At 43.6% G+C, this 25345-nt stretch overlaps 1 protein-coding gene across 1 annotated transcript; it reads left to right on the top strand.

Moving 5' to 3' along the window:
• The first annotated feature begins 1157 nt into the window (after positions 1 to 1157).
• Positions 1158 to 24614, top strand: angpt2b (angiopoietin 2b). The gene is made up of 9 exons (XM_030411447.1): positions 1158 to 1979; positions 6915 to 7070; positions 7759 to 7880; positions 10359 to 10591; positions 11860 to 11984; positions 15188 to 15289; positions 19011 to 19177; positions 22560 to 22690; positions 22943 to 24614. The coding sequence occupies exons 1-9, from the start codon at positions 1662 to 1664 to the stop codon at positions 23101 to 23103; spliced, it is 1515 nt and encodes a 504-aa protein (XP_030267307.1). The 5' UTR covers positions 1158 to 1661; the 3' UTR covers positions 23104 to 24614.
• Positions 24615 to 25345: the final 731 nt, after the last annotated feature.

Here is a 25345-nt window from a genome sequence, read left to right on the forward strand (position 1 = left end):
AATGGTATGTAATATGGTTTCACTTTCACAACCTGATGCGACTTAACCAAAGTCAGAAAGACTTCATAGGACAAATAAGTCCAGAAATGTTTTGTCCTTTCAGTAGCTGTCAGTATCTCTGATGTGTCCCTCGATATCACGACAGGGACTTTCAAAATGTAGTTTAACTTGAACTTGATACCAAAATCAAACACACGTCGCAGTGACAATAGATTGGCGAGAGACGGTCCAACAGACAGAGTCAGCTCAGCCAACAACAAGAAGCAGAGCGACACATGATGCCGCGCTGCAGCCTGTTTAAAAACAAAAGAGCCAGTTCTTCGCCAAAGTCCAATAAAGAAACGGAAGGACCGACATTTCCGTGGAGGCAGCAAAATATGTCAAGCCGTGTGACAGCCTGGTTGAAAACCAGCAGAACACCTCCTCCAAAATCCACCTCCTTTTGGTTGCTTTTTTAATCTCTCTCCTTCTATTACTTGATTCACCGTCTCTTTTAATTATTTAATTCCTGATGATTTCTTTGCAACGATTGCTTCTTGTAATTAAAGCTGTAGTAAAGTTATACGGCTGTATAGTTTCGTCCGGTGTACAGAATGCCGCAGAGTGAAAAGAATTTGTCTGAGCATGAAGCATGAGCTGCTCTCCGGACGATATGGTTGAACGCTCGGCAAGGTCCTGTGGAAAGCTCGGCCTTGAGTTTAAAATATTTGATCACAAGCCGTTTGTTATGAGTTCTCTTGTGAACCATTCCGCGTTTATTATTTGACCTTTTTTTTACATGCATTTTAACGCTTGTATCACGTGTGCGTGTGGTGCTGCGCTTAATTAACTACGGTAATGCCGATAAAGCACATTTGGATTTCAGAGAGAGAGGGAGAGGAGAGAACAAAAAAGGGAGGCAGCGAACAGTTGTCAGAGAAAGTGCCTGGTTTCTGCTGTTGCGGTGAGCCATGTGTGTTTGTGTGGCTTCCTCTTCGAACCCCCGCAAACAGGAGTACCGTAAGAGGGAGGGAAAACGTAAAAGAGGGAAGGGTGGTTGAGTGATTATGTGCTAAGGAGGTGCATGTGTGTGTGTGTGTGTGTGTGTGTGGAGAGGTGCGCCACTCTCTCTCTCTCTCTCTCTCTCTCTCTCCCTTTCTCTACTTTAAGAGCTTTAGCACTTCAGCCAACATCCTGAAGCGGGCCACTCTCCTCTCCACCCCTCCTCTCCTCCGGACCAACACATGGACTCAAGCGGCTCGAAAAGACCGCAGTGAGGAAAAGCAACTTTTTCAGTAGAGAGATAAATGGTGGGAGGGAAGTCCGCTGTGGGCTTCCTGAACCGAGCTGCATGCGCCGGCTGGAGTGCTGAAGCTACAATAGGAGTCAATCTCCCTTTTCCTGTGTGTGTTTTCTGTCTGCCCTCACGAGGAACTGCGGGAGCAGGAACTGGGCTGAAGAAGACTTCTGGATGCATCAGCAAAGAGGAGGACGGGAGCAGCAGGGGTTGGACTGAGCAGGCAGAAGGAAGACATAGTTAGAGTCTTGAGGGACAGTTTAACAAGAGCAAGACAAAGGAGAGACAGTGAAACGAAAGAGGAAACTCACCTGACTCCCCTCTCTGCTCTGCTAGGTGGAGCATCCTCCTCCCTCCCTCCCCTTTCCCTCTCCTCCTCCCTGACATGGGCCGCCTGCTGGCCCTGACCCTCGCCTACCTGGCCTACCTGTTGGCCGCAGCGATCGGCTCGGAGCGCCAACAGCACAGCGTGCAGCACGGCCCCTGCAGCTACACCTTCATCCTCCCCGAGGTGGAGCACTGCCAACCTCTAAAGGACTTCCAGGTCACCAACACCCTCCAGAGGGACTCCCCGCCCGAGGCCGAGCCTGGAACCGGCCAGTCGAAGCCGGTCAAGGCCCAAAAGGAGAGGCCTTCCTGGCAGGAGACGAAGCTGGAGAGTCTGGAGAGTGCCATGGAGAACAACACCCAGTGGCTCCAGAAGGTATGGACGCTCTTATTCTTTGTGGTCTTCTCCTTGTCCTTTTCACATGTCACGCATTAGCCTGCAAAGCTTCAAACCGAATGCCGAAAAAACAAGCTCAAGATGTCCACGATACGCTAGCCGATAACAGCTGTTGACAAGCCTTCGTTATTGATAAGTTCAGTGCTCAGCTGGGACTTCCTGGATGCTTGCTGTATGCATGTCTGGCTCCATGACAACGACTGCTGTATGAGTGTGTGTCTTTATTTAAGACCACTGGGAGGCCAGAACTCCCTGTTGCATGCGAGAGCAGAAAGACAAGATGAAATAAGTTTGCTTATATCACACGGTGCCAAACACATCCCACACAGTTAAACCTGCTAAATTAGCATTGCTCAGAAACTCTTCGCTCTTGACTCATGTTCAGCACCCCACCCCCCCCCCCCCCCCCCCCCCCTCTACTAAACCCAGCTGACTTAAAAATATAACATGCTCCTCATTCAGAAAAAAAACATGTTTATCTGCTGGAGACAGATTTCAGCACATCTCTTCTCCAGGCTGTTGGCCTTTGCGATTCCATTTAGCTCGGATTATGACTGACTAAAATGAAATGATGCGATTAAAAGCGGCTTCACAATAGTGTTTTCATTGCTAAGGTCATCGGGGCACAGAATCAGTGTTGGGCCATTGTCTGGGAGAGACTGACTGACACGCCACCCCTCTCCACCCGTCTCCCTATTCTTGTCTGCATCACTCAGAGAATATTTATGGTATACACTAATCCTCGGCCCGATTATAAGGGTTTGTGTCGAGTGTTTAGATTGGCCGGCCGAGCGCAAACATGTTGATTATGTTTCAGGATTTGAAAATGGGGCATTATGAATGCCAAAGCTCTTCCTGCGCTCCTGTCACTTCCCACTCTCGCTCTCGCTCGCCACAAAATTGTCTGCGCTTTTTCCTCCCTTCCCTTTCCCCAGCCTCCTTTTTCTTTTGACACTGTTCCTCTCTATCCGTCTGCTTCGCTTCTATCCGGACCCCTCTGCACCTCTGGGATGATGGATGTGTCTCATCTCACACCTTGACTTGTCGACCATCGCATCTAGTACTCTTTGTCTAGCTTGCTCGTGCTCTCTTGACATGCACACTGAATGAAAAAAAAAAAAAACACACGAACACACTCTCGAGTCCCCTGTGTGTGCTCTGTCTGATGCTCAGTATGATCTGGCGACCTAGCCTCTATGGGAGGCATCCCAGGGGGCCACACTGTATATGTGTGACAGACAATGCGAGAAAGATACAGTGAAGGGTGCACACGCACTTTTACCTCATGTGTGCAGTATATTATTCATGGATACAGTCTGAAAAGCACTGGCTAAATTGGCAAATACAGAGGCATCACGTATTGCACATATTATGTGAATATTCTGAGCTGCATGTTTCACTCTCTCCACCACAGCTGTGATATGAGCAGTTGTGAAGGAGATAGATTTTAAATCAGAAAAAGCCCTGTTGACACACATCTTGCTCCGTTGCCAAACTTCCTCCGCAGAACGTCTGGAACGAACACAGAGTTTCGACCTTTCAACAAGTTACCCCCAGCAGGCCAGTGATGCATAACTGATCGCACCGTAGGTGGGTTTTCCACATAAACATATCCCGACTCTAGAGACCTCCTTAAGACATGCACGGGGGTATACCGACCTCTGACCTCAGATGCCAAAGCCTTTTCAGCACCTCGTGGAGCTCATTAAGCCTATCTGCATAGGCTCGAGAAGAAACAGGTAATATGCATGTGGAAGCGCTCCAGGCATGTGTGTGTCGGTGTGTCTGTGAAACTTTACACCATCTTACCAGAGCTCCCCAGGGACGGTATGACTCTTGCTGTGAGCCTTCCACCAAAATCCCTTAAAAGAAAACACACACCCACACACTAACTCAGGAACACACACACACACACACACTAATCCAACATGTTCCGCACGGGGGATCTCCAAGTAGAAGAGAGCAACAGGACTGTATTAATGTTCCAGAGTCTTTCTTCTGTTTTTCCAAGAAGCAACCAGTGTTTGCTTTCTTTTGGTCCGAACCCCCGACGTAACCCCCCATCTAGTCCCTTGCGCCTGAGGGGTTGGCAAAAGGGATGTGAGCGTGCTTTTGTCAGTGCTTTTAAGAGCCTGTGCGGATTATGCTAATGCAGAAATATTGCATAGAGATCAAGGTGGCTAGGGAACCCTTGGCGACCCGGCTTCCTCGCCCAGTAATATTTCATTAAGCCAAGGCTGAAACATGTCACCCACATTATTCAGTTGGTCTTGCTCAAACATACACCCCCCCCTTTTTCTCCATCCTGAACAATCTTTGAGAAAAAATAAACAAAAATGTATTTTGAAAAGTCAGTTCATCCAGAATACAAAAGCATATCTCTGGGGGTATCGAGGAAAGAGTTTTGGTTTTATCTGGCCAAGGTTTTGCAATGCCTGCATCTAATATGGCACGCTTCTATAGCCATAAAAACAGCTCTGCATGACTGTAGTTTGGCACAGCAATGCTTTGAGCTCATTGCTAATGTCCACATGCTAACAAAATGATGTTTAGTAGGTATACTTTAACCATGTTCACCACTGTGGTTATGCTTGTTAGCATGCTAACATTCCGGGTTGGGACGATACACACCCAATCCCCAACTATCACAATACTTGGGTGCCAATTCAAAATGCATTGTTTCTTGCTTTTGTAACACTAGACCATAAGGGAGAAGGTTGACAGTTGACATATTTTACTTGGACAAGTGAACATGCTGACCGACTGGTGGTTCTAGATGAAATGTTGGGAGCACAAAAGTCAAAAGGATTCATCTGGTAACTGTGAATATCTACACCAAATTTTGTGGCAATCCATCTACTATTGATTTTTTTCCTTTATGTTTCCATAGAGACGATTACAAAACAATTCCACTACAACATCTCTTTCCAGAAACATGTCCCGGTTCTGACAAATCCCCAGAAACATGCTCTCAACCATTTCTCTTAGGAATGAATTGAAGTTGAAAATTCTTCAACAGAAAGTAGCTGCCATCTGTCCACAATGAGATCTATCGATTCCGCGAAACAACATGGAGATTGTTTCGGGAAAAAGATGTTGCTGCTGATTTCTCTAAATGTCATTTTTTTAAATGCTATTTGCACAGCAAGCAAAATGTCGTTCTCAGCCATTGTTGTGTGATGGAGGTCGAAGTCCAAATAAAACCAAAGCTAACTGACTCTAGACAACATTACATTTACATAAATACATTTCGGGCACATAGCGGACACTTTTGTCCAAAGCGACTTACAATACAACATTAAAGGTATACTGCAAAAATATTCTTAAGGCCTGGAATGCAGTTAATTACACATCAATCAAGTCATGTTTTTCATGAGAACATACATAGTATAATTAGCCTATTTTGACAATGTGGTTAGTCACAATTACTGCTATGTAATTGTAATCGAGAACAAATGTGTTCATTGGCTCAACAATTAAGACATCATGTGACACAAGTCATGATTTTCTCAGCACTGATCCCAACTGTCCCCGTCTTAGACACAATACAAGAGAATTGTACTATATCCCAAATGTGATTTATCCGGCTGCAGGGAGCAGCATGGGACAGAGCTGCAATTAACGCAACTGGAAGAGGGAGATGGAGTGAATCAAGACCTTTGGATTGAGCTCTGTCACGGAAGGCTGTAATGGGAACGCTTTGGACAGGCGGCCAATAGCAGCTTCAAGACACGGGGCTGATTATGACGCGGGGATCTTCGGTTCTTCCTTTGCAGTTGGCTTTAATCCGCTTGGTAATCTCTTCATAACCTTCGTTATGAGGGGATTTTTTTTTTCCGCTGTCTCACTTGTCCTTAAGTAGCGGGATGGAGGAGTGAGAGATGTATTTATAGAGCGAGCGGGAGGAAGAGGGGAGAGTTGGAATGGATGAGGGAGTTAGTGAGAGAGATCAAAAGGGAGAGGGGGACAAAGGGAGAAAGATTACAAGGAGACAAACAATTTAATTGCAGATTCATCTCTATTTGCCCACTTGGATCAGTATTTTCTTTGTTGCGTAACATATGGAAAAAGCCCTCTCCTGTGGTAATGCATTATCATAATCCCATTCCTCTCTGAAACAGCCATTTGCATTGAAAAAACAAACAATCATAGCCTCGTTCAAATTCTTTTTCGATTTTTGCGAATACCCGCTCATTAGCTGGATCAATTTGAATGCCTTCTCCTTGGAGACTTCATTTTCCAGTCGTGCGGTTTAACGAGTGAAGTCGGATCTCTAACCAGAAACGTTATAAATATTATTGTTCAATATTCTACTCGGCTTTATTGCCAGGCACAGGCCATCGCCCGTTGAACGTCAAACAGGATTCCATTGTATCCGGCGAGAAAGGACAAATTTGTCTTCCACATGCCGTTTGCTCAAACCGACCACATTAATAAGAAAATCTATTTATTGGGGGAAGATGGATGTCATCCTATTTATACTCCTGCTGCAACATGTGACAGGTTTTGCCAATGCTTCTTTCTCTGGGCTTGATTGATTAGAGTGTAGGTGACTGTCCCTGAAGTCCTGCACATGAATATGACAAAGTCAGTCTGTATATCATTGCTCTTTTTGAAATCCCAGTGAAACTCCTAAATACTATATGTAATCGTATTAATCTAACGGTAAAATCTGCCAGGGGATAGATGGGTAGCGAGACACTGCAAGTAGCCTAGGGTTACTAAATTCCCCGAGTCCATCACAGTACCTGAAAAGATTAAGCTGAGAAAGACTCCAAGGTTGCTGCTTTCACACTGCATGAAGCTGTCAGTGAAAAGGGACATTTCCTCCTAAAATATGATTAGCACGACAATGAAACTAGGATATCTGACATCCTGGATAATTTGCTCAAAGTCTGCCTGTTCTCCCTACAGCTGGAGAACTTCATCCAGGAGAATGTGCGCTCTGGGATGGAGGAAATGAAGAGAGCTGCGGTACACACCCAGACAGCTGCCATGCTGGAGATGGGAACCAACCTCCTAAGCCAATCAGCCGAGCAGACCCGCAAACTGACAGACGTTGAGACCCAGGTGAGCCCGTCAGGAAGCGGCCGTGTGAGCCTGAGATAACTTGTTTGCAGCCAATCCAAATGAACAACTGTGCGGGTCGCGCCCATGCAAAAACTAATGATGTCACTCGCGAAGCACCTAATTAAATGTAAATCTGACGGAACCCGCCGAGAAGTCGTGCCCGAAGGTGGCGGCAACTGCTTTTAAACAGCTGGTATTTGGATCCACCGGCTCTGATTGACACAATGAGTTGAGCTGGACGCCTGCCAGCAAGCCAATTAAAACATAAAACTCAGTAGCACAACACAGATGTGTCTTCAATCATGCTACAGAGCTGTTATTACAGATTGGCTTGTTTTTGTCATGCTTTCTTTCTCCCTCATCAAAGTCGATATGAAACCACAACCTTTTGCAAATATCTGAGCCCCTTTGTGTTTTTGTATCATCTGTGCCTTCAAAACATGTTGCAGGTGCACATGAGCTCAAGTTTGCGTTCTATCATCAAAGAATGAGCCTCACGAGCCCTTCTGATGTCTAGTGCAACACTGTTTAGCCCCAAGGGTGCTCGCTATGAAATCAGCAGGACGGCAACCTTTTCTTATTCCCTCCCATCAGTGCCCGTTGTTGCTCCTATCCATTCTCCAACCTGCGCCCGCTGTGATGGAGTTATTCCTCTGTTTTTTTTTTTTTTTTTAAAATCAATCTCTAGGTGCTAAACCAGACGAGTCGCCTGGAGATCCAGCTGCTCGAGTACTCGCTCTTCACTAACCGGCTGGAGAAACATATTCTCCTGCAGACTCAGGAGATTTCACGCCTCAGTGATAAAAACAGGTGAGCACACACACACACACACACACACAAACCACACTTCACAATGGTTGGTTTGCTGCAAGTAAAGGGCGCTTGATTTTTCAGAGCCATAACTGTGAATTTAAGTGGTATTTTTAGAGCCCCCTTTTTCTCTCATTTTTTTGACACCATAATGTTAAGCAAAAACACAAGAACTGACATTATCCACAGAGTGCGAAGAGACCGCAGTGTTGATGCTGAAAGACATCCATGTATTGTGCTGCCTAGTCGTCTCCGGAAGTTAACATGCTAACCAGGTAGCCCCAGCCCGTCTTGTCTCAAAACACCACTTTGTACTGGCAGGAGTCAGAAAGTATCAGTTGGCAGATATATGCCAGGTGTTAGCGTAATAAACGAACAAAATGTCTCGAAAAGCAATGCTTTTAATGCTATTTTCCTCACTCAACAGAAAAACACAACCAAGTCTCTAGATCTCTAAACTCTGGGGCCACTGGCTCCACGGCTAACTGAGCCATGAGCTAATTGGCTAACGGTTGCTAACTACAGCCAAGGGTAGCTAGCAAAGACATAGTATGCAAAATATGCTCCCCCCTAGTGTATGTTTTTGGAACTACCTTCATATTCAAGCCACATTCTACAAATTATACCTTTGAGCAGTCTTGCTTTACGCCAGTGTTGTCTTTTTTCTTGGATTTTCTGACATTTTTCTGGGTTTTAGTGGCTATAGGTGGCGCCATTTTCCTCTTTGCCGCTTCATTTTCTGCACCGACTCCCAATGAGCTGACGGGGCGACCGTAGGAAACATGACAGGCACCTCTTCCTGTGCACCAAAGAATGCTTTCACAGGAAAAAGCTACTTGAGACTGGGTGGCAAAATATCAAGGTCTTCAGAAATGTAACGTACTGCAAGTGTACGCGCACATGTGTGAAACTTGTCCTTTTCAAAACAGATGGAACATGACCAAATGACTCCAGCAGATCTGAAAAACAGGGCACTTCACAACAGTATAAAGCGCATTGTGTCGGCGTGTGTGTGCGTTTGCCAGTGAATAGGCAGTGCATGTTAGGAGTGGTTTCCCATTCTTCTCTCGAGGAACACAAGGTCAAATTAAGTCCAGCAGGGGTGAAGGACAGGGTGCTGGGTGGGCATGAAAGGGAGCGGCTGTTTTCTCGCTTTAAATCTGATTGTTTATCGCTCCATCCATCGGCACCGAGTGTGACTGGGAGAACACTGTGCCCTGGCTCCAACACCTGTTACACATCTGGCCCCGCTTGGCCATGCACTGCCCTTTGGCCCTCGTCCTTCAAGTCGGTGTCACGGCTCTGACGTGTAAATAAATGAATACATCTTCACAAGGGTGAGCGCCGTGATAGGGACGCATGAAATTGGAAAGGTCAGAGTAGATTTGCAGCCAGGCAGCTGTGGCATAAAAGGGAAATAAGGACTGTAGTGCTTGTAGGGGGCTACTGCTGCTGATCCTTGAGGGCATGGAGCCAGTATTGAACTGCAGCCAACCGCAGAGAGCACAGAGACATGTTTGTTTTCATAGGCATTACATGTAAAATGCTATTGGCAGGAAGCGGAACATTTTGCGGACAGAGTTTGAGAGCAGTCTAATAGTAATATATATATTACAATAATAATAAATAGCACATAATCACAAGCATAACAGTTTAATTGCCCAGGATGCAATGTGATACAGATTGGTTTGCTCTGTTAAACCTTCGAACTGTTTAAACATTGCTGGCCTGCTTCATACTCGCTGTCTACACTTTGACTGTTCCTGAAAGTAAAATACACATGATGGAGAACAATTTGTTAGCTTGCTTTGCCACTATTATTGAGTGTTGCCCCCCACAAAGCAAAAAATGAAATGGAAGCAATGTTAAAAATGATTTGAATTGATCCATCTTGCCTTCCAGGCCCCATAGTAAGTCGCTGCCTAAAGTGGCAGATTATGGATACACGTTTAGTGCAGCGGCCGCGCGCGCACAGGGCTGAAAAGTAGCTTGTTCAATCTGGGTGGCTGGATTGTTTCAATAAATAACTGCTGCCGAGTCGTTAGTCAAAGCCATAAAGATCAGGCTGGAGGGATTTATGATCTTCATTTAGAGGCGGGGGTGTGGCTCTTGTGCAGACACACACACACACACACACACACACAAACTGTCAGACGGTTGCCTCATGGCTGTGATCGAGAGGCTTAGCATGCAGGCCCATCTGTGCATGCTGCTGCAGTACAGGTGTTTATATGATGTTAGCCCAATGAGACTGTCACGCTGATGTCTATTAGTCATCCTTATGTAAATGTGCAAGTTTGTGCAACCTCTGCTGCGCAAGGTAAATCCTGAATGAATGGATTTTTCTTCCTGCATCCTTGCCATCCGTTCAATATGCACCTAAATGCTTGATATAATACTATGTCTTGTCTTTGACTTTTCTCCAGTGCACTGTCTTAAGGAAAACAAAGACATGGCTTTGTTTTTCTGTCTACGCAGTTTTCTGGAACAGAGGCTCTTGGCGTTGGAGGCTCGATATGGGAAGGAGCTGCAAGGGCTGGAGAGTGAAAAGCAGCAGCTTCAAGAGCTCCTGGAGAGGCAGAGTCGACTGGTCAGTCAGCTGCAGGGTGAGCTTGGCAGCACCACGCTCAACAGCACCTCGCTGCAGAAACAGCAGGCCGTGCTCACGGACACTGTTCAGCAGCTGCTGGCTATGGTCAACCACTGCAATGGTAAGGCTGAGGGGTTAATTGTCTTTGAAATAGAAAATTGTACTGTCGTATCCAAAGATACATTTATTGTAAGACAAATGTTCTCTGGGTATAAAAGAGATCAGGGCTCGAGACTTATCCTCTCGGCCAAAAATTATTTCTATATGTATGTATATATAGCTATCACTTAGAAAATGACAAACTTAACCAAGTGCTTACTAAAACAGAGCTCCTCTATTCATGCTGTTGCTTTAGTCACTATCACTGGCAACTTAGAAGACCTAAGAAGAATATGACACAAGTATCAAAATCCAAAGGGCTGCACCAAACTCACTATCAGAAGGGGACACATTATTTTTTCCCGTTAATGCTATAACTGTGAACAACGATCCATGTTGTCATCAGTACCAGTTAGCTGTTAGCAGGAGGTGGGCAGCATAATCCTGTAGTCTGCTGAGCTAACAGTCACAAGTTGCAGTTCGCCGTAAAGCTAGTAAAAACTCCATCTGAAGCTTACCTCGCACAATGCATGTCACCAAAACCAAGATGGCCGCCATGTTGTCGCAGAAAAAACAGATTAGTGTGAATAACAACTCCCTTCTTTTTTATCATTACCTGTCGCAATCCGTCAGTGCATGTTTAACAGTTTCTGCTTTGTTACAGGGTGCGACGGTCCAGTAGGAGGCTTGACTATTCTGTGAAGTGTCTGATTTAACAACACGTTTACTGTAAATAAGTATATTCGAGTACTTCAACTGATTTAGAGGTAAAAGTGTCTTGAATGCTAACAGTTGTAAATGATAACTATTGAGGGTTAGAGGGTCTCTAATGATAGAGATTTCAGATTTAGGGGACAGTTTACATTCGTGGTTAAAAAAGCTTTTCATGACAGTTCTGCAAAAGCGGGGAAATAAGTTTGTCTGCAACCTCGAAGGAGATCAACAAATATTGGTCATCGTTTAATTAACGACGGGGCGCCCACTCATTAATATGTAGCGCGCGATTATTTATTTAATTCCTGAAATGGATCATTACTGCCACAGTGCAAAAAAAAAAAGAAGAAGAAGAAGAATTGCTCCAATAAACACTTGGAAAAAGAAATCACCTCGAGCAGCTTGTTATTCAAATCTTAGACACACTACATCCATGCATGCACCGCAGACATTGCAGAATTAAGCCAGGGCTTAACATTACAAGAGAGCTCTATGGAGTTGGGATTTGTGTGCAGATCCCATAAGGTTGCCATCTGTAAATAAATGCCTGCATGTTTTTTTTGTTTTTTGTTGCAGAAATCTCCAACGTGCCCAAGGAGGAACCGCTTAGTTTCAGGGACTGTGCCGAGATCAGGCAATCTGGAGTGACAGAGAGTGGAATCTATAGCATACGCCTCCCTAACTCAACTCAGACTGTCAAGGTAGTAAGGCTTTAAAGGTTGCTGGCCTTTTCTTGCAAATATCACCTAACTGACTGTGACATGAAACTTTTTTTTTTGTGAGACATTTTATCCCATTTGTCGTACACATTCAGCGCTGTAATCATTTCACTTTGTCCAGCCTGCATAATCTGACGCTCACACTCACTGTGCAATGACATTCAGGCAGCTTATCAGAATATTTGTTTTTTTGTGGGTGACTCTGGGAGGACAAACTGCTCTGATGTAATGGTAATTTGCAGGGTTTTTTTTTTTTTTTGGGTATAGAGGTTGATGGAAATGCCATGCTGAGTTACTGAGAGCTAAAATAATAAGCAACAGGAGCATTATGCCCTGCGGGCTTCATGGTGAGTGAGTGTGTGCAGCTGAATGCAAAGTCAGAAAAGCTTAGGCGGTACCTCCGCTGACCTGAAGTAGCCAGGCCTTGCTAAGTCAACCATGGCATCCACCAGCAGGCTACCCTTTCTCTGAATCACAGCCAGCATTCATGTCTCTGATCTTCACATTCAGAGCTTTTCACAGAAAAGCAAAGAAAACAGTAAAACAGTTTTTTTGTTCTTCATTATTTACAGTCTAGTTTGCCGGTTGGCACCACCTCCCATCGCCCCTGTTTTCTCCCGCGCTTCCTCTTCATTTCCTGTGGGCAAAGCAGCCAGGTGTTAGGCATTGGTGCCATGTGTTTCCTGGCAACTGGGGCCAACGTGCGTTTCCCGCTGATGCAAGTTAGCTCTCCCCAGACCATTGCTGCTTTCAATCTATGCCATCTTACTCCAATGTGGCTGGCAATCTGGGTGGCGGTGTAAAAGTGGGGCAGATACAAATTGCCCTATTTTCAGAGCCGCGAGCGGGCTTTCTCAGTTGGACAAGAGACAAAAAGCGAATACGTGTGTTTTAATGCAGATGTGCCTACATGAGATCTATCAAACTTTTCATCGCCATGGTTGTGAATACTGATGATGGTTATGAGACAAATAATTTATATTCTGGATCAGCTTCTTTTTCAATCTTCCGTGACTCTGTTGTGCATGCTTTTGAGAGTCACCAATGCAAAGAACTTGTGCAATTAAACACATTAGGACTTTCTCTATAAAGTCATATTATGTAGTATTTATTTTTATCCCCTGAAAGCCCTTCAAAAACAATAACCACCGCATTAGCTCAAAAAAAAAAACTCCAAAATCATAATAATGCTTAAGTCGTCTGTATTTTTGCTTTTATTGTAATGGGTTTGGCTCTTACTTGATTCTTGCTGGCTAATAGTAGCAATGAGTGAATTTGGAGGATTAAATATGGATCTGGTCTAAATCAAAGTAACGACCACATTTGGCAAATGACTTAAATTAAAAAAATTCTATTTCAGGACCGTGCATGTGTGTTCAGCGTGAAGCCTTTAAGGCCAGAGTGTTGGCTTGATATGCCAGAGGATAATCACAGCATATTGCCAGCCTGTGCTCTGTTTTTTGAAGTAAAAAACCTGAGTGCCTTTTGACCTTGATCTAGCTTTCCCATTCTGGGAAAGAGCTGGAAACGCTCGTTTCATTTCTAGCAGAAAATAGCCGGTTGAGATGTCGAAATAGAAAGACCCCCTCGGGATGCTGTACACATACCAGCATCTATACTGCATTACTTTTGAGACAGGTCAGGCGGTTGTTTGGTGGACAACATTCAAGCACCCGGCCAAGCAAATCAATTTTGTTTCAGTAATTATCCACATTGCAGGTTGTTGAGGTTGTTATTGAGTCCGAAATGTTATTGGCAATGCCTATAATTTAGGGTGACAAGACTGAAATTCAAACATAGTGCCTGAGCAAACTGACAAAATACCACCCCGAGCCTCGAGGTGTGCCGACTGTATACTCTTATTCGATTGAGAAGGATCTCAGTAACAGAAAATCCGATCTTACCACCCAGGGAAGAAATTCACAGTCATTAAAACTGGAAGGTGGAATATGTCCAGTTTAACCTTGAATATGTAAAAAAAAAAAAAGTCCCTTAACAAGTCTACATTTCAAATCCTGATACTACATGACATTCCCATTCCTATTAATTCCTATTTGTTCGTCCAAACATATCTACATATGGCAAAGTGTGCAGCCGAGTAAGAAAGAAAACAGTGTGTGTAACCAAAAACGCAGATGCCTCCTCCTTAACCCCCCACACAGGGGGAAGAGAGAACATGCTGATATGTTCGTTTTTCCTTCCCACCTGGGTCATGTCATTACATGACACCCTGAAATGTTTGACCCCCTGGATGGATTCGTCTCATGTGTCAAATAGCAGGAGAAGGCTTGACATTGTTTAAAAATATGGTGTTGAGATTAAAACAATAGCATTTTTTTTCAAGGGTCCTTCGTATCGATGGACCCAAATAAAAGCGAAGTAACAACCAATCCCTCAAGACGTCTCAGATTTTAGGAGCATGTTTTGATTTTACAGCCTGCAACTCTAATATTTTTTTATTGAGTCTCACAGCTTTCAGCATCCTTGTCCCCAGCCACAGCAGAAAGCTTTAAAATAGATATACCCACTGCACATCACCGGCCCAGCGTCGTAACACTGTTAGCGGCTAGCTGGTTAACGGAGTGGGGCATTTAGGTGCTAAACAGCCGGTTATTTCCCTCAGCAGCTGGTGGAGACCAACGGAGAGTAAATATTGGACTTGCATTTGCCAGGTGGCTCGAAAAGTAACTCCGCAGTAATGCTCAGCATATGGTACAAAAATGATTGTGGCACATGTGCGTCCTATTAGATGTTCATGTGTCATTGTTGTGTTTATCCGTTGTTACGCTGCATCAAAGTGGAAAAAAGACAATAAATCACTGCTGCTCTAAAGGTACACTATGCAACTTTTTTTACAAGCCTATTTACAAAAAAGAGATGGGGCTCTTAGTACACGGAGTAGCAATTTGGAGGAGCTAACACAAGCTTTAGATGTAGGCCTGCTTTAAGGAAATATGTCTACATTTGTATTTGTTGACATTAGCGCGAAACAGGCTTGTATTTTGAGCTACAGAAGGGTGAGAAGAAAAAAAACATTGAACGACTAGAACATCCACAGCGCAAAGATATAGAACTATATACATACATTGTGCTAAAGAAACGTTCAACAGACGACAAACGTCAATATCGGTCATAATAAGCTGCTTTGACAGTGGACCTAGGTGATGTTGCTTTAATTTCCACAGGTGTTCTGTGATATGAAGACCAGAGGCGGCGGCTGGACGGTGCTGCAGCATCGGACAAACGGCTCCGTCGACTTCCACCGCGGCTGGAGGGACTACAAACTGGTGAGTGGCGCGGAGGGCAGGGTGCGCGATCGTCAGTGTAGCTAGTATGGATCAGCATCGCTAGACTGGACAGGAGGTTCCAATAACGATCCACGGGTGGTTTGGCAAGGAGAGGCGTGGGATACCGGCTCGCCTGTGATCCCAGGTGACCTGCGGTTATTGTATTTGGCCGCCCTCGTGTTCCCCACCACCCCCCATGTTATTGCACCTGCTCTCGCTCCCTCTCGCTGTCATACTCCCACACACACACTCCACTGATCCGCAGAGTACTACTGTTTGTTTGTGTCTTTTAAGATCCCAATAGCTTTCCTATGTAGGGAAATGAGTGATGGAAGTGAAACATCATTTCAAAATGGATATAATTCAATAGTACACAAGAGACCATGAAGTTGATCCATGTCTCCGGCTGAATCAAGCCTGTTTTTAACACCGCCGGCTCTTGTTTTGCTTGGACGTACATTTAGGTAATGCTTTTTTTGACTCTCGTCACAACGTTTTCTCAATAAAATCAATATTCCGTTTGCACAATAGAGAAAAACACACGCTCGCGAGCCCTTTCAACTGTGTTAAATTACACGCAGAACAAGCGAGCGAGGCTAGTTTGGGACTGAGCAGAGTAGCAATTTGTCTCTCACCCACGTCAACAAATCAATCGCTACAGCTTGGGCTGGACATGACGGAGCAGAGAGGACCGCAAACAGAAATGAGTGAGAATGAGAGCAGACCCCCCCCCCCCCCCCCCCTCCCAAAAAAAGGAAAACTTAAAAACCCCTTTTAAGAACAATATTTTTACAAGTGGATGATAAATATTTGCTTTCAGCTGGGGCGTGGGAGAACAGGGGGCCCTGTAGATGGCAGATAATAAATGCACTAAAATGCCTCACTGCCTCCGTCCACACTCTATATTCTCAGAAACCGTGGTCAGTGTTGATCAAATGTTGCACCCGGACGTGTCGGTCAGATGATGAATGCTCCAAGGCCCTCACTATATATTCACTCTCACTTAAGACCAATAACAAACAGAGAGTCTGACAGCGAGACAAAGTGTCTTAGAATTCACAGGTAAACATGGAGAAAGGGGCCTTCTGTTTTATTGAGCAAAGGATTCTTGGTATCTGCAGATGAAGAGTTTACATCTTGAAAATGCACTTATACAGGTAATGACTCTTACTGTCACTCCTTACATATGTATCCTTTCACACTGTGAATCCAGTCCGTCAGTCGAGCAGTCACCATCGGCCCTCTGGATAAAATTCATTAACCAATGTTATTCTCCGTCCTTCAAGTGTGTCTTTGGATAAGAACCCTGCGTGTTATTGTGATTTCCCCGGAGCAACCGTCACGCCCATACGGCACACTCTATCTGCTTACACTCAACACTGCGGATACATCCTTGACATTTCCGGTTTTTTTTTATTTTCTTTTTCTCGCACCCCTTTCTTTATATTATACAAATGGTTTTCAAGGGAAAGCTCACATTTGTCTGAAACACAACATGTCTCAGTAATGGTTGGTGACAGCGGAGGATGCCAGAACAGCTTCGATTGCAGTTCTATAAGTCGAATGAACAGCATTCCTCTCGAAGATTCGCGCTGAATTGATTTTTTCATGATGCTGGTGGAGAGTGCTGTTAACGTGTTAAGTCCTAAATCTCCTGCACTGTGTTTTTTTAGGGGTCATAATATGTGGGAGAGGGTCACGGCAAAAATTGAACGCTTGTTAATCAATATATCAATAACATAAGAAATTATATAAGACCTATTACATTAGACATAGAGTATAACAAATAAAAAAAAATATGTTTGTGTGTAAAAAACCCAGATACATTTACTGCAGTTCAAACTTAGTGATTATGCTGTACCTACATGACAGAATTGATTAAAATTACCTTTTAAATTTGTTATACTCACATTTACAAGTAGAATATTAAATGACGGCTATTAAATTGACTGTCTTCAACTACTGGTTATATTGACAAACTTCTGTAGATTAAATAAAGATATCACATATCATCTGAATTGATTGCGGTGACATAACCTTTGGATGCGAGCTAACGTGACATACGCTACCGTTAGCCGACATTATAATTTCACGGGCTCAGATAAGATTTAACTGGCAGTGACAAAAATATATTTATAAAAATGGAGGTAATGAAATCGCCTGTGACTGTATAAAAAGTAGGGTAAAAATGCATGCGAAGTCAAAACATTGGAATACTGAATTATCAAGTGATTTGATTATAATTTAAAGATTGGATTGAAACAGCTGTTATATGATATGACGTGATACGATAGGATGAAAACAGAGCCGTGCTCTAACGTTGCCTCGTCTCACATTCATCATTCAACATTTACAACGCAAACTTGTGATTTATCATTGAAGGAAAGTGCACTCCGGGGAGGAAGTAGCAAAAAAACGACTGACGAAAATGGAAGTGATGAAAACGCTCACAAATCAATAATGAAAGTGATTAAATGAATATGAACTGGCATTTATTGTTTATGGCAAGCAATTCTCGTAACTTCCGACCTATTAAAAAAAAAAAAAAAAAGAAAGAAAAACTAGATCACGCTCGCTCAGCAAACCGCTCGATTATCTGTCACCACGACCACAAGCTCCAGAGCGAGAGCCGAAAACTCCATCATTTAATCAGAGGGTTGGTGTTTGATTGACATTTTGGACAGAAAGTAAAAAAAAACATTTCAAAAATCATTTTTTGTTTCTTCCAGCCTTGAAGCCACTTTCCTTAGATGATTTGAAATCTTTGTGTTTTGAATGATGGGTGTAAAAAGGGAAAATGGGGGAAAACGATGAAACACGGCTTGGCTTCAGATTCATAAATCACTTGATGCTTTAACAATCCATTGTTCCACTGTTCGCATGTATTTTTAACTGCACATGTCTGTTGCGCCCACTGCTCACAGTCCTAATGAAACAAGATACTGGAGACATTTTAAACAGTGTTGTCTAAAGTGAGTAATCACGGTAATATTTCTATAATGTAATAGTTAAGATGAACTTCCCCCACGTTATTAATTTCTAGGTGTGCTCTTTTTACTTTCTGCATGTAGAACGACTGCAATGACATGATTTCACATTTATAAATACATGTAAATGTGGGTAAACCTGCTTATGTAACAGAGTTGAAAAATACTAATTTAGCGCTAGTCTGGATTGATGATAATTGATAAATATAATTTTTCAGCATCTTACTGATGTATTTAAAAAACATGTTCATCTTCTTGTTGCTAACCTGCCTTAAAACGACCTCTCATGTTCTTTGTGGACAACAAAAGCCCTCAATTTCCTCCTCAAACTATGTTTCTGATATAACTACAGTTTATTCTGCATCAGCGATCAGTGTTTGTTTTTTTTCACATTGTTAATAATGAGATAGAAAACTTAAATTCATTTCCAGCTCTTAAGTTCAAACATTGGGTTAGCCAAGAAGCCAGTTTTTATTTTATAAACAGATGGATCATTCATAGGATATTAAGGCAAATTAAGTCTCAATTGACCGAGCGCTTGCTTTGGGAGTGGAGTATTTCACTCTATAAACTCAGTGGACTGTCTTAAGCCATCATAATGATGAATGTGGCTTCTTAAATTGAGGTCTATTTTCATATTACCTCCAGATACCCTTGGCAGGCCCGTGGTAATGTCTTCCCTTGTTAGAATGTTTGCTTATTCTATTGTTTCTCTCTCTTTGTGTCTAATCCAGGGCTTTGGAGAGCTGTCTGGGGAACACTGGCTGGGGAATGATATCATCCACAAGCTGACCAGCTCCCAGGAATACAGTCTGCACGTCCAGCTGAAAGACAGAGAGGGGAACGAAGCCTTCTCACAGTACGAACATTTCTACATAGACGGAGAGGAGAACAACTACAGGTAACCCTAACAGCGTGAAATGCGACTCTCATTTATAACTGCAGAGGCCTGCTTTAATCTGGGTTCTAATGATGCAATGCTCAGATTGAAGTCCACTGTTTGAATTATTAAATCATCCATACAGAATTCAAACTAAAACACTTAAATCTTCAATTATAAGAAATCAGACATGAATAGGACTTTAATGAAGGTCAGGGTTAGTCATATATTTTAGTAAAGTGTTATATTACGAGCTATTGTGCGAGGCATAATTGCGATGCAGTGACACCCATTTCACCGTTTGCCTTCCCTCTGAGTGTGAGACTCTTAATGAAGTGAATGAAGTCTGAATTTAAGGAACCCCTTGGACCACTTTTAAGAATGTCATTCAAGATAATGAGCTCAGTGGAGGGCGTGCAGCCACTTTCCCCTGCCTCCATTTTTCTTTCCCCATCAACGCGGCTACCGCTGCCCCTGAAAATCCCTGAAGGGGAGCCGCATCCACCGGAGTATAACAGGAGCGCTCAGCTATACCTGCCTCCGCCATCAGCCTGCAATCACTAACAAGATCATGTGTGGGCGTGCTGAAGCTGTGCTTCCTCCAAAACAGACAAAAATAGTTCAGTTTGGATTTCATTTAAATTCACAGGTATTTACCCTTGTTTTGTGTAAGTTTATGGAGATTGATGATTCGAGAGATGACAAACCATAATCACGTGTGGGTGTGTGCCTTCCAGGATCCCTAATAGTGCAGCAAATTGCATTTGCCTGAGTTTGTTCCACATAATTAGCGCGATGAAACGGAATGTTTCACAACTTTGCTGGAGGCTACACCGTGTGAGGTGAGGCACCTGAGTGGATATAATCACCTCTGTAGCCCGCTACCTCTGAGATCATGTTCTGCTTAACTAGTTCAATATGCACCGGCTTTACTAGCATGCTGGCTCCGTCTGTTGGTTTATATTATAACTCCCAAGCCGGAGCTGTGGTGCTGTGGTGCTGTGCAGCCAGTCAGCCAGAGCAATCCTGCTCCTCCTCCGCTGCATCCAGCGCGCTCCCCAGAGCAACATGGAGGTCTTCACCTAAAACTCCGAAACATTATTCATACATTAATCATCAGTATGACAGAGCACTTTCCCCTTTCAGGTCGCCAAGAATAGCCATTTTGTTCTACTGAAACCAATGGTAGGCATTCCTTTTTATGTAACAGTATATTTGTCATGAAAGGGAACGATTACAATGAAAAGACACTCACCTTGAAAAGGATTAGCCTCTGGTCTGCAGTATTAGGAGAACAGATGACCCAGCTGGATCTGGAAGTTATGGTTTATGCAAATGTGTGGGAGAGCGGCTCTTTCTAAAAGTATACCCTGTATCCTTTGGTTGCGATCCAGTCTCATTTAATAGCTCTTAATTTTCTCCACATCGCCGATCCATCACGAAGAGAAAAGTGAAGTTGTTAAACCGAATGCACCACCTCATTTATTATTCTGGCCTCTCCGCTGTGCCGTCATTATTCCCGTCCCTCGCACTGTCATTGCGAGCTCTCCTCTCACTGCCCCATCGTGACGTGTTGCCCTGCCCTGTGAACTTACAAATTCAAGAGGAGGATTCTTCATTTAGTCATCACAGACAGCGTGCCCCGGGCTACAGAGGGGGGTCACATAACTCAGGGGAGAGTCCGGTACTAACTAGACAGAATGACAGGGCAGAGGAGAGGTTAGACAGCAGGGCTGACCCCCTCGTCCACTCTCTTTAAACCAGAGCTGACACACACACACACACACACACACACATACACAAATGGACAAACTGACACAGAGGCACGCACAGACTCTGTCGGGCCGCTGTATGAAAATAATTGAGCGAATCAATTTTAAGTTGGGCAGAGATTTTTTTCAGACTGTTTGGGCTGCTGCACAAAGCACAGCATGGAGGGAAAATAATGAGAAGTTCTTTAGGTTAGTTTTTGTATTGCTGCTTGGCAACAATAAGCACCAAGGGGAGACGGTGCCTTGAGTTAAAAAGTATTTGCCCCTCAGATAAATCCGTTCTGATCTCCTCCAGTGGTTTACAGGTGTTTATGACTATATGGTCTTTGATTACTTTTGACTTGTCTTTATTTTCTTTGATTGAGACGTAAAGTATATTTCTTTTTAATACCACATCACCATTACTATTACCATTAACACCATATCCAAAAGGTACACCCTTCTACACAAACTTCAAAAACCACTGAGCAAATTCCAAAGTTCATGAAGGGGCAGCGCATTTGAAATTCCCAGTCAGGGAGGACAAAACACTCACATTTCACTTGTTTGTTTGGCTCACATCACAACAGAGAAACGCTAACGCACTTTAGCACAGAGACATCTTCAGAGAGCTCTACGTTCATTGCAATTCATTACAAATCCAGTAGTAGGCGATGTTTTATAGCCTGATTGTTGCTTTTTGATTGGTTGACAGATGCAGCCCAAGGCATCATGGTACTGCCAGTGGACATCTAATAATCTCGCTAACAGCAGCAACTAAGTGTTCATCAAAGTGTTGAATTTATCATAATGGATTCAGCACGGTTTGGTCAAGTCCCTAACGTGCAGCTTTCCAGAGACATTAGTGTGTCGTGTATGACATATGAATGTGTATATGGCATTGTCGACACCAAGGTCGGTTGGTGAGTTTTTTCCCAGCATAGTAAATGCTATAATTTAATCGAAAATCCTTTTACTACTGTACTGCGTTTTTACTTCTTTTTTACTGTTAAAAGCGATGCATTGTTTTAATGCATTACTTTAACAAGACGTTTCATTGATGGGAATGGATGGGTAGTACATTCCATTGAAAAAGAAAAGCTCAGAGCACATTTAAAAGAAAAAAAACACACACACACAAAAAAAAGGTGGCATGTGAACAAGTTCATGTTTGGCAATGTGAATTCGTTCAAAACTGTCGATTCTGAATGGGAACATGTTCATTTTAACTTGTATGAACTGACCTTTGAACTGTTTTTTTGTGAAGTCTGAACACGAAGCTCAACACTGCCAGAGGCAAAACAGAAGGAGAGAGAACAATGTAACTGTTTAAACAGTAGCTCCTACCAAAGACAGTTGGATTAAACCCAGCGAGATAACTCTTCCCCTCTCATCCCTGATATCTTTAGGTATTAAGGAATCACAGACCGGCTGACTGATAAACATGATTGTGCTGTTAACAGTTTACAGTTACACGCAACCATTTGACGATTTCAGAGAAATTCAAGTTCAAAGAGTTTTCGGGCAGTCACCACTCAGTGCCAGTCGGAGCTGCCAGCAAGTGCAGTAGCCCAACACAGTGTAAATTATGAATAAAAGTGCCTGCAGCTGAGCTTTTTACTGAAATTCTTCTCCTGCTGTCCCAAATCCAGCCTCCATGCCGAGCACTTCAGTGGCACAGCTGGACGGACCAGCAGCCTCACCCACACCGGCACCCAGTTCAGCACCAAGGACAGAGACAACGACCGCTGCACCTGCAAGTGCTCCCAGCTCGCATCTGGAGGTATCTGCTTCTCCTCATCCACCTCCGTCTCAATCTGTCTCTCCTTATAACCCATCGTGTTAAACATTTCTACCCACCCCCTTGTAAATGTCCCAGAGTGCATTTCATTTTCGCTCTGCGCCAGTATAAAGTTACTGCAGACTTACAGCTGTGTGTGTGTGTGTGTGTGTGTGGCAGGGTGTGCCTTTCATGAGTTTGAATTCAATGAATTTAGAGTTTTGCCTTGAACTCGCTGACGTATTTCCTCTGCAGGTTGGTGGTTTGAGGCTTGCGGTCCATCCAACCTGAATGGCATTTATTACCCAGCCTCGTCCAGCGTGGTCCGCTACAATGGCATCAAGTGGTACTACTGGAAGGGTCCGAATCTGATGGCTACCACGACCACCATGATGGTGCGCCCGGCAAACTTCTGACCGCCTGTTGACGCACGGAGTGAATGCCACCTCTGATGAATTTATTGAACAATATCCAGAAAATTGAATATTCTCCAGGCGGTTTTTCAGTTTTCTGAGCATCTTGAACGGGCGCAGACGCGGTTGCCTGGGGACATGTGCAGACTCCCAGGAGAAGACTGTGGTTTCCGTGGTGAAAGTTTCACCCCGGAGTATCTACTCACCAAAGTGCCCGGGCTATATTTTAATAAGCATTGTTCAGCGAGAGATGAAGGAGATAGAAGGTTTGAGCTTTTGCTACGGATAAAAACACATCTTATCAAATCAAATTATGCACTTACATATGACCCAAAATTAAATTAAATCATCAAGGGATAAACCCTTAAAGACACTTTATATCAATACCTATTTTTATATTAAAGTATGAGAACTTTTGTTGTGTGTGTGTCTGTTAATAGATTTTTTTTAGGAAGTCCTCAAGTCAACTAACATAACAAACTCTTCACTATAAAGTTCACACTAAATACCTGAGAAACTTGCACAGTATTCGAGCTACATGTTATGTCTAAGGTATAAATGTCCAACGCAATGCCTTGATTGTAACTTTATTCCAGTAGCCTCACCGTATTGTAGAACATCAGTTCTTGTTTAATACTGTAGTTCAACCCATACACAATATAAGATAACCTACAGCGACTTCAATGGTTTCCCGCTGTTGTTAAAACAACACCATAAAGAGCAGCAACAATAACAGACTTTGCCCTCTGCTGCGTCTTCCAAAGGGCTTCTCACAATGATATATTCCTGATTCTTTCCAGGCACACCTCTCATAAAACTTTATTTGTGAGAGATTTTTGCTCATAAAAGTACATCATAGACTTTCCCTGGTGTGATTTACTTTCAAAAAATGAAACATTTTGTAATAGCATCTGGGAAACAATGTTGTAAATTCAATTTTGACTTTGTTAAAACAATAAAATTGTACATGGTCTTTGGTGCCCATAACCCACAGCGCCAGGTGCTTGTTACCACGTAAGCTACATAAACTCCAACCAGCTACACATGCTGGATGAGGACTCCCAGCCATTGATCTGATGAATCATCCAATAACACCGGTCCCTGTGGGGCCCATTAGAAAGCGGATGGGTTTCACCTCAGCTAACAATGACCTGAATGTCCCGGAGTACGCTTAGGACGGCAGCCGTTACTAACTGGAAGACAACACACAAGGACGTGGGCCGGGCATGTCTACACTGTCTGCTAATTATTGCGCTTCGCTCACTGAAGGACGGACGGACAGAACACTTAAAGATCTCATCCTCTTTGCGAAGGAAACTCCTGACTGTGATTCATTCGTGACTGCTGCAACTCTGAGCCAGGCCTTGGTGTTCTGACAGCTCCTGCTCATTCAAGTCGGCCTCGGTGATAATAAGAAAGAGAAGAATACTTGCTTTATGATTATAGACAAAAAAAAAAAGATGTACTGAACACAACAAGAAATAGTTCATTTGCAAATAAATCGCTTTTCTGTGTATGGCTTCACTGAATCTCTGAGGGACTTTTCCAGACACTGCCTTTGATTTATACTCTGTTTAGAAATAAGAAGGAGCTGCTCATCGCAGATAAACTACCCAAAGGGATAACAAAGCCTCTACTGAGCCTGATCATTTCTTAAATGTTTATGTAAAAATATGTGACGCAATCGAGGTAAAAACTTGTGAGAAAACTGCAAATATGATCAGAAGTGGATTCAGTGCCAGCAGCTTTATGGATGTACGCCGCACTGGTCGTGACGACCACATAACATACTCGACAAGCAGAAAAGCACTCTCTCTCTCTCTCTCACACACACACACACACACACGCACACACACACACACAGAAAAACCCGCACATGCTCTGCTGGCATGCAGTGACCCCGTTGCTAAACAAGTTTATTACGACCTCCAAGGGCCGGACAGGCGATAGATCACAGCGGGGGAGGCCAGGGGTGAATCCATCAAAGCGACTTTAATAAAGACCACTTGATTTGGCCTGCTGGCTCAACAGATGAAATGGTTGTGTTCAGGTCCAGTGAAGCAGACCAGAGCCTGTGCGGCAGTGATTCTCTACTTGTCCCAGTCCCTGTTTATTAGATGGGCTATATGTAGACACAGGAGGCACAGATGGTAGCTTTAGATTAGCTTTCTTGTGATATGATCAATATCTGTGACAGACTGTTAATGTGTATAGTAGTTCTCACAGTGGTGGCCATAGGGGGGAA

This window comes from Sparus aurata, chromosome 3 (genome assembly GCF_900880675.1).
Source record: "Sparus aurata chromosome 3, fSpaAur1.1, whole genome shotgun sequence".
In the NCBI taxonomy this organism is placed as follows: domain Eukaryota; kingdom Metazoa; phylum Chordata; class Actinopteri; order Spariformes; family Sparidae; genus Sparus; species Sparus aurata.

Coding starts and splice junctions, on each gene's coding strand:
- angpt2b (XM_030411447.1), top strand. CDS start 1,662: ATGGGCCGCCTGCTGGCCCTGACCCTCGCCTACCTGGCCTACCTGTTG. Junction 1,980..6,914: donor ACACCCAGTGGCTCCAGAAG/GTATGGACGCTC, acceptor TTCTCCCTACAG/CTGGAGAACTTCATCCAGGA. Junction 15,290..19,010: donor GCTGGAGGGACTACAAACTG/GTGAGTGGCGCG, acceptor TGTCTAATCCAG/GGCTTTGGAGAGCTGTCTGG.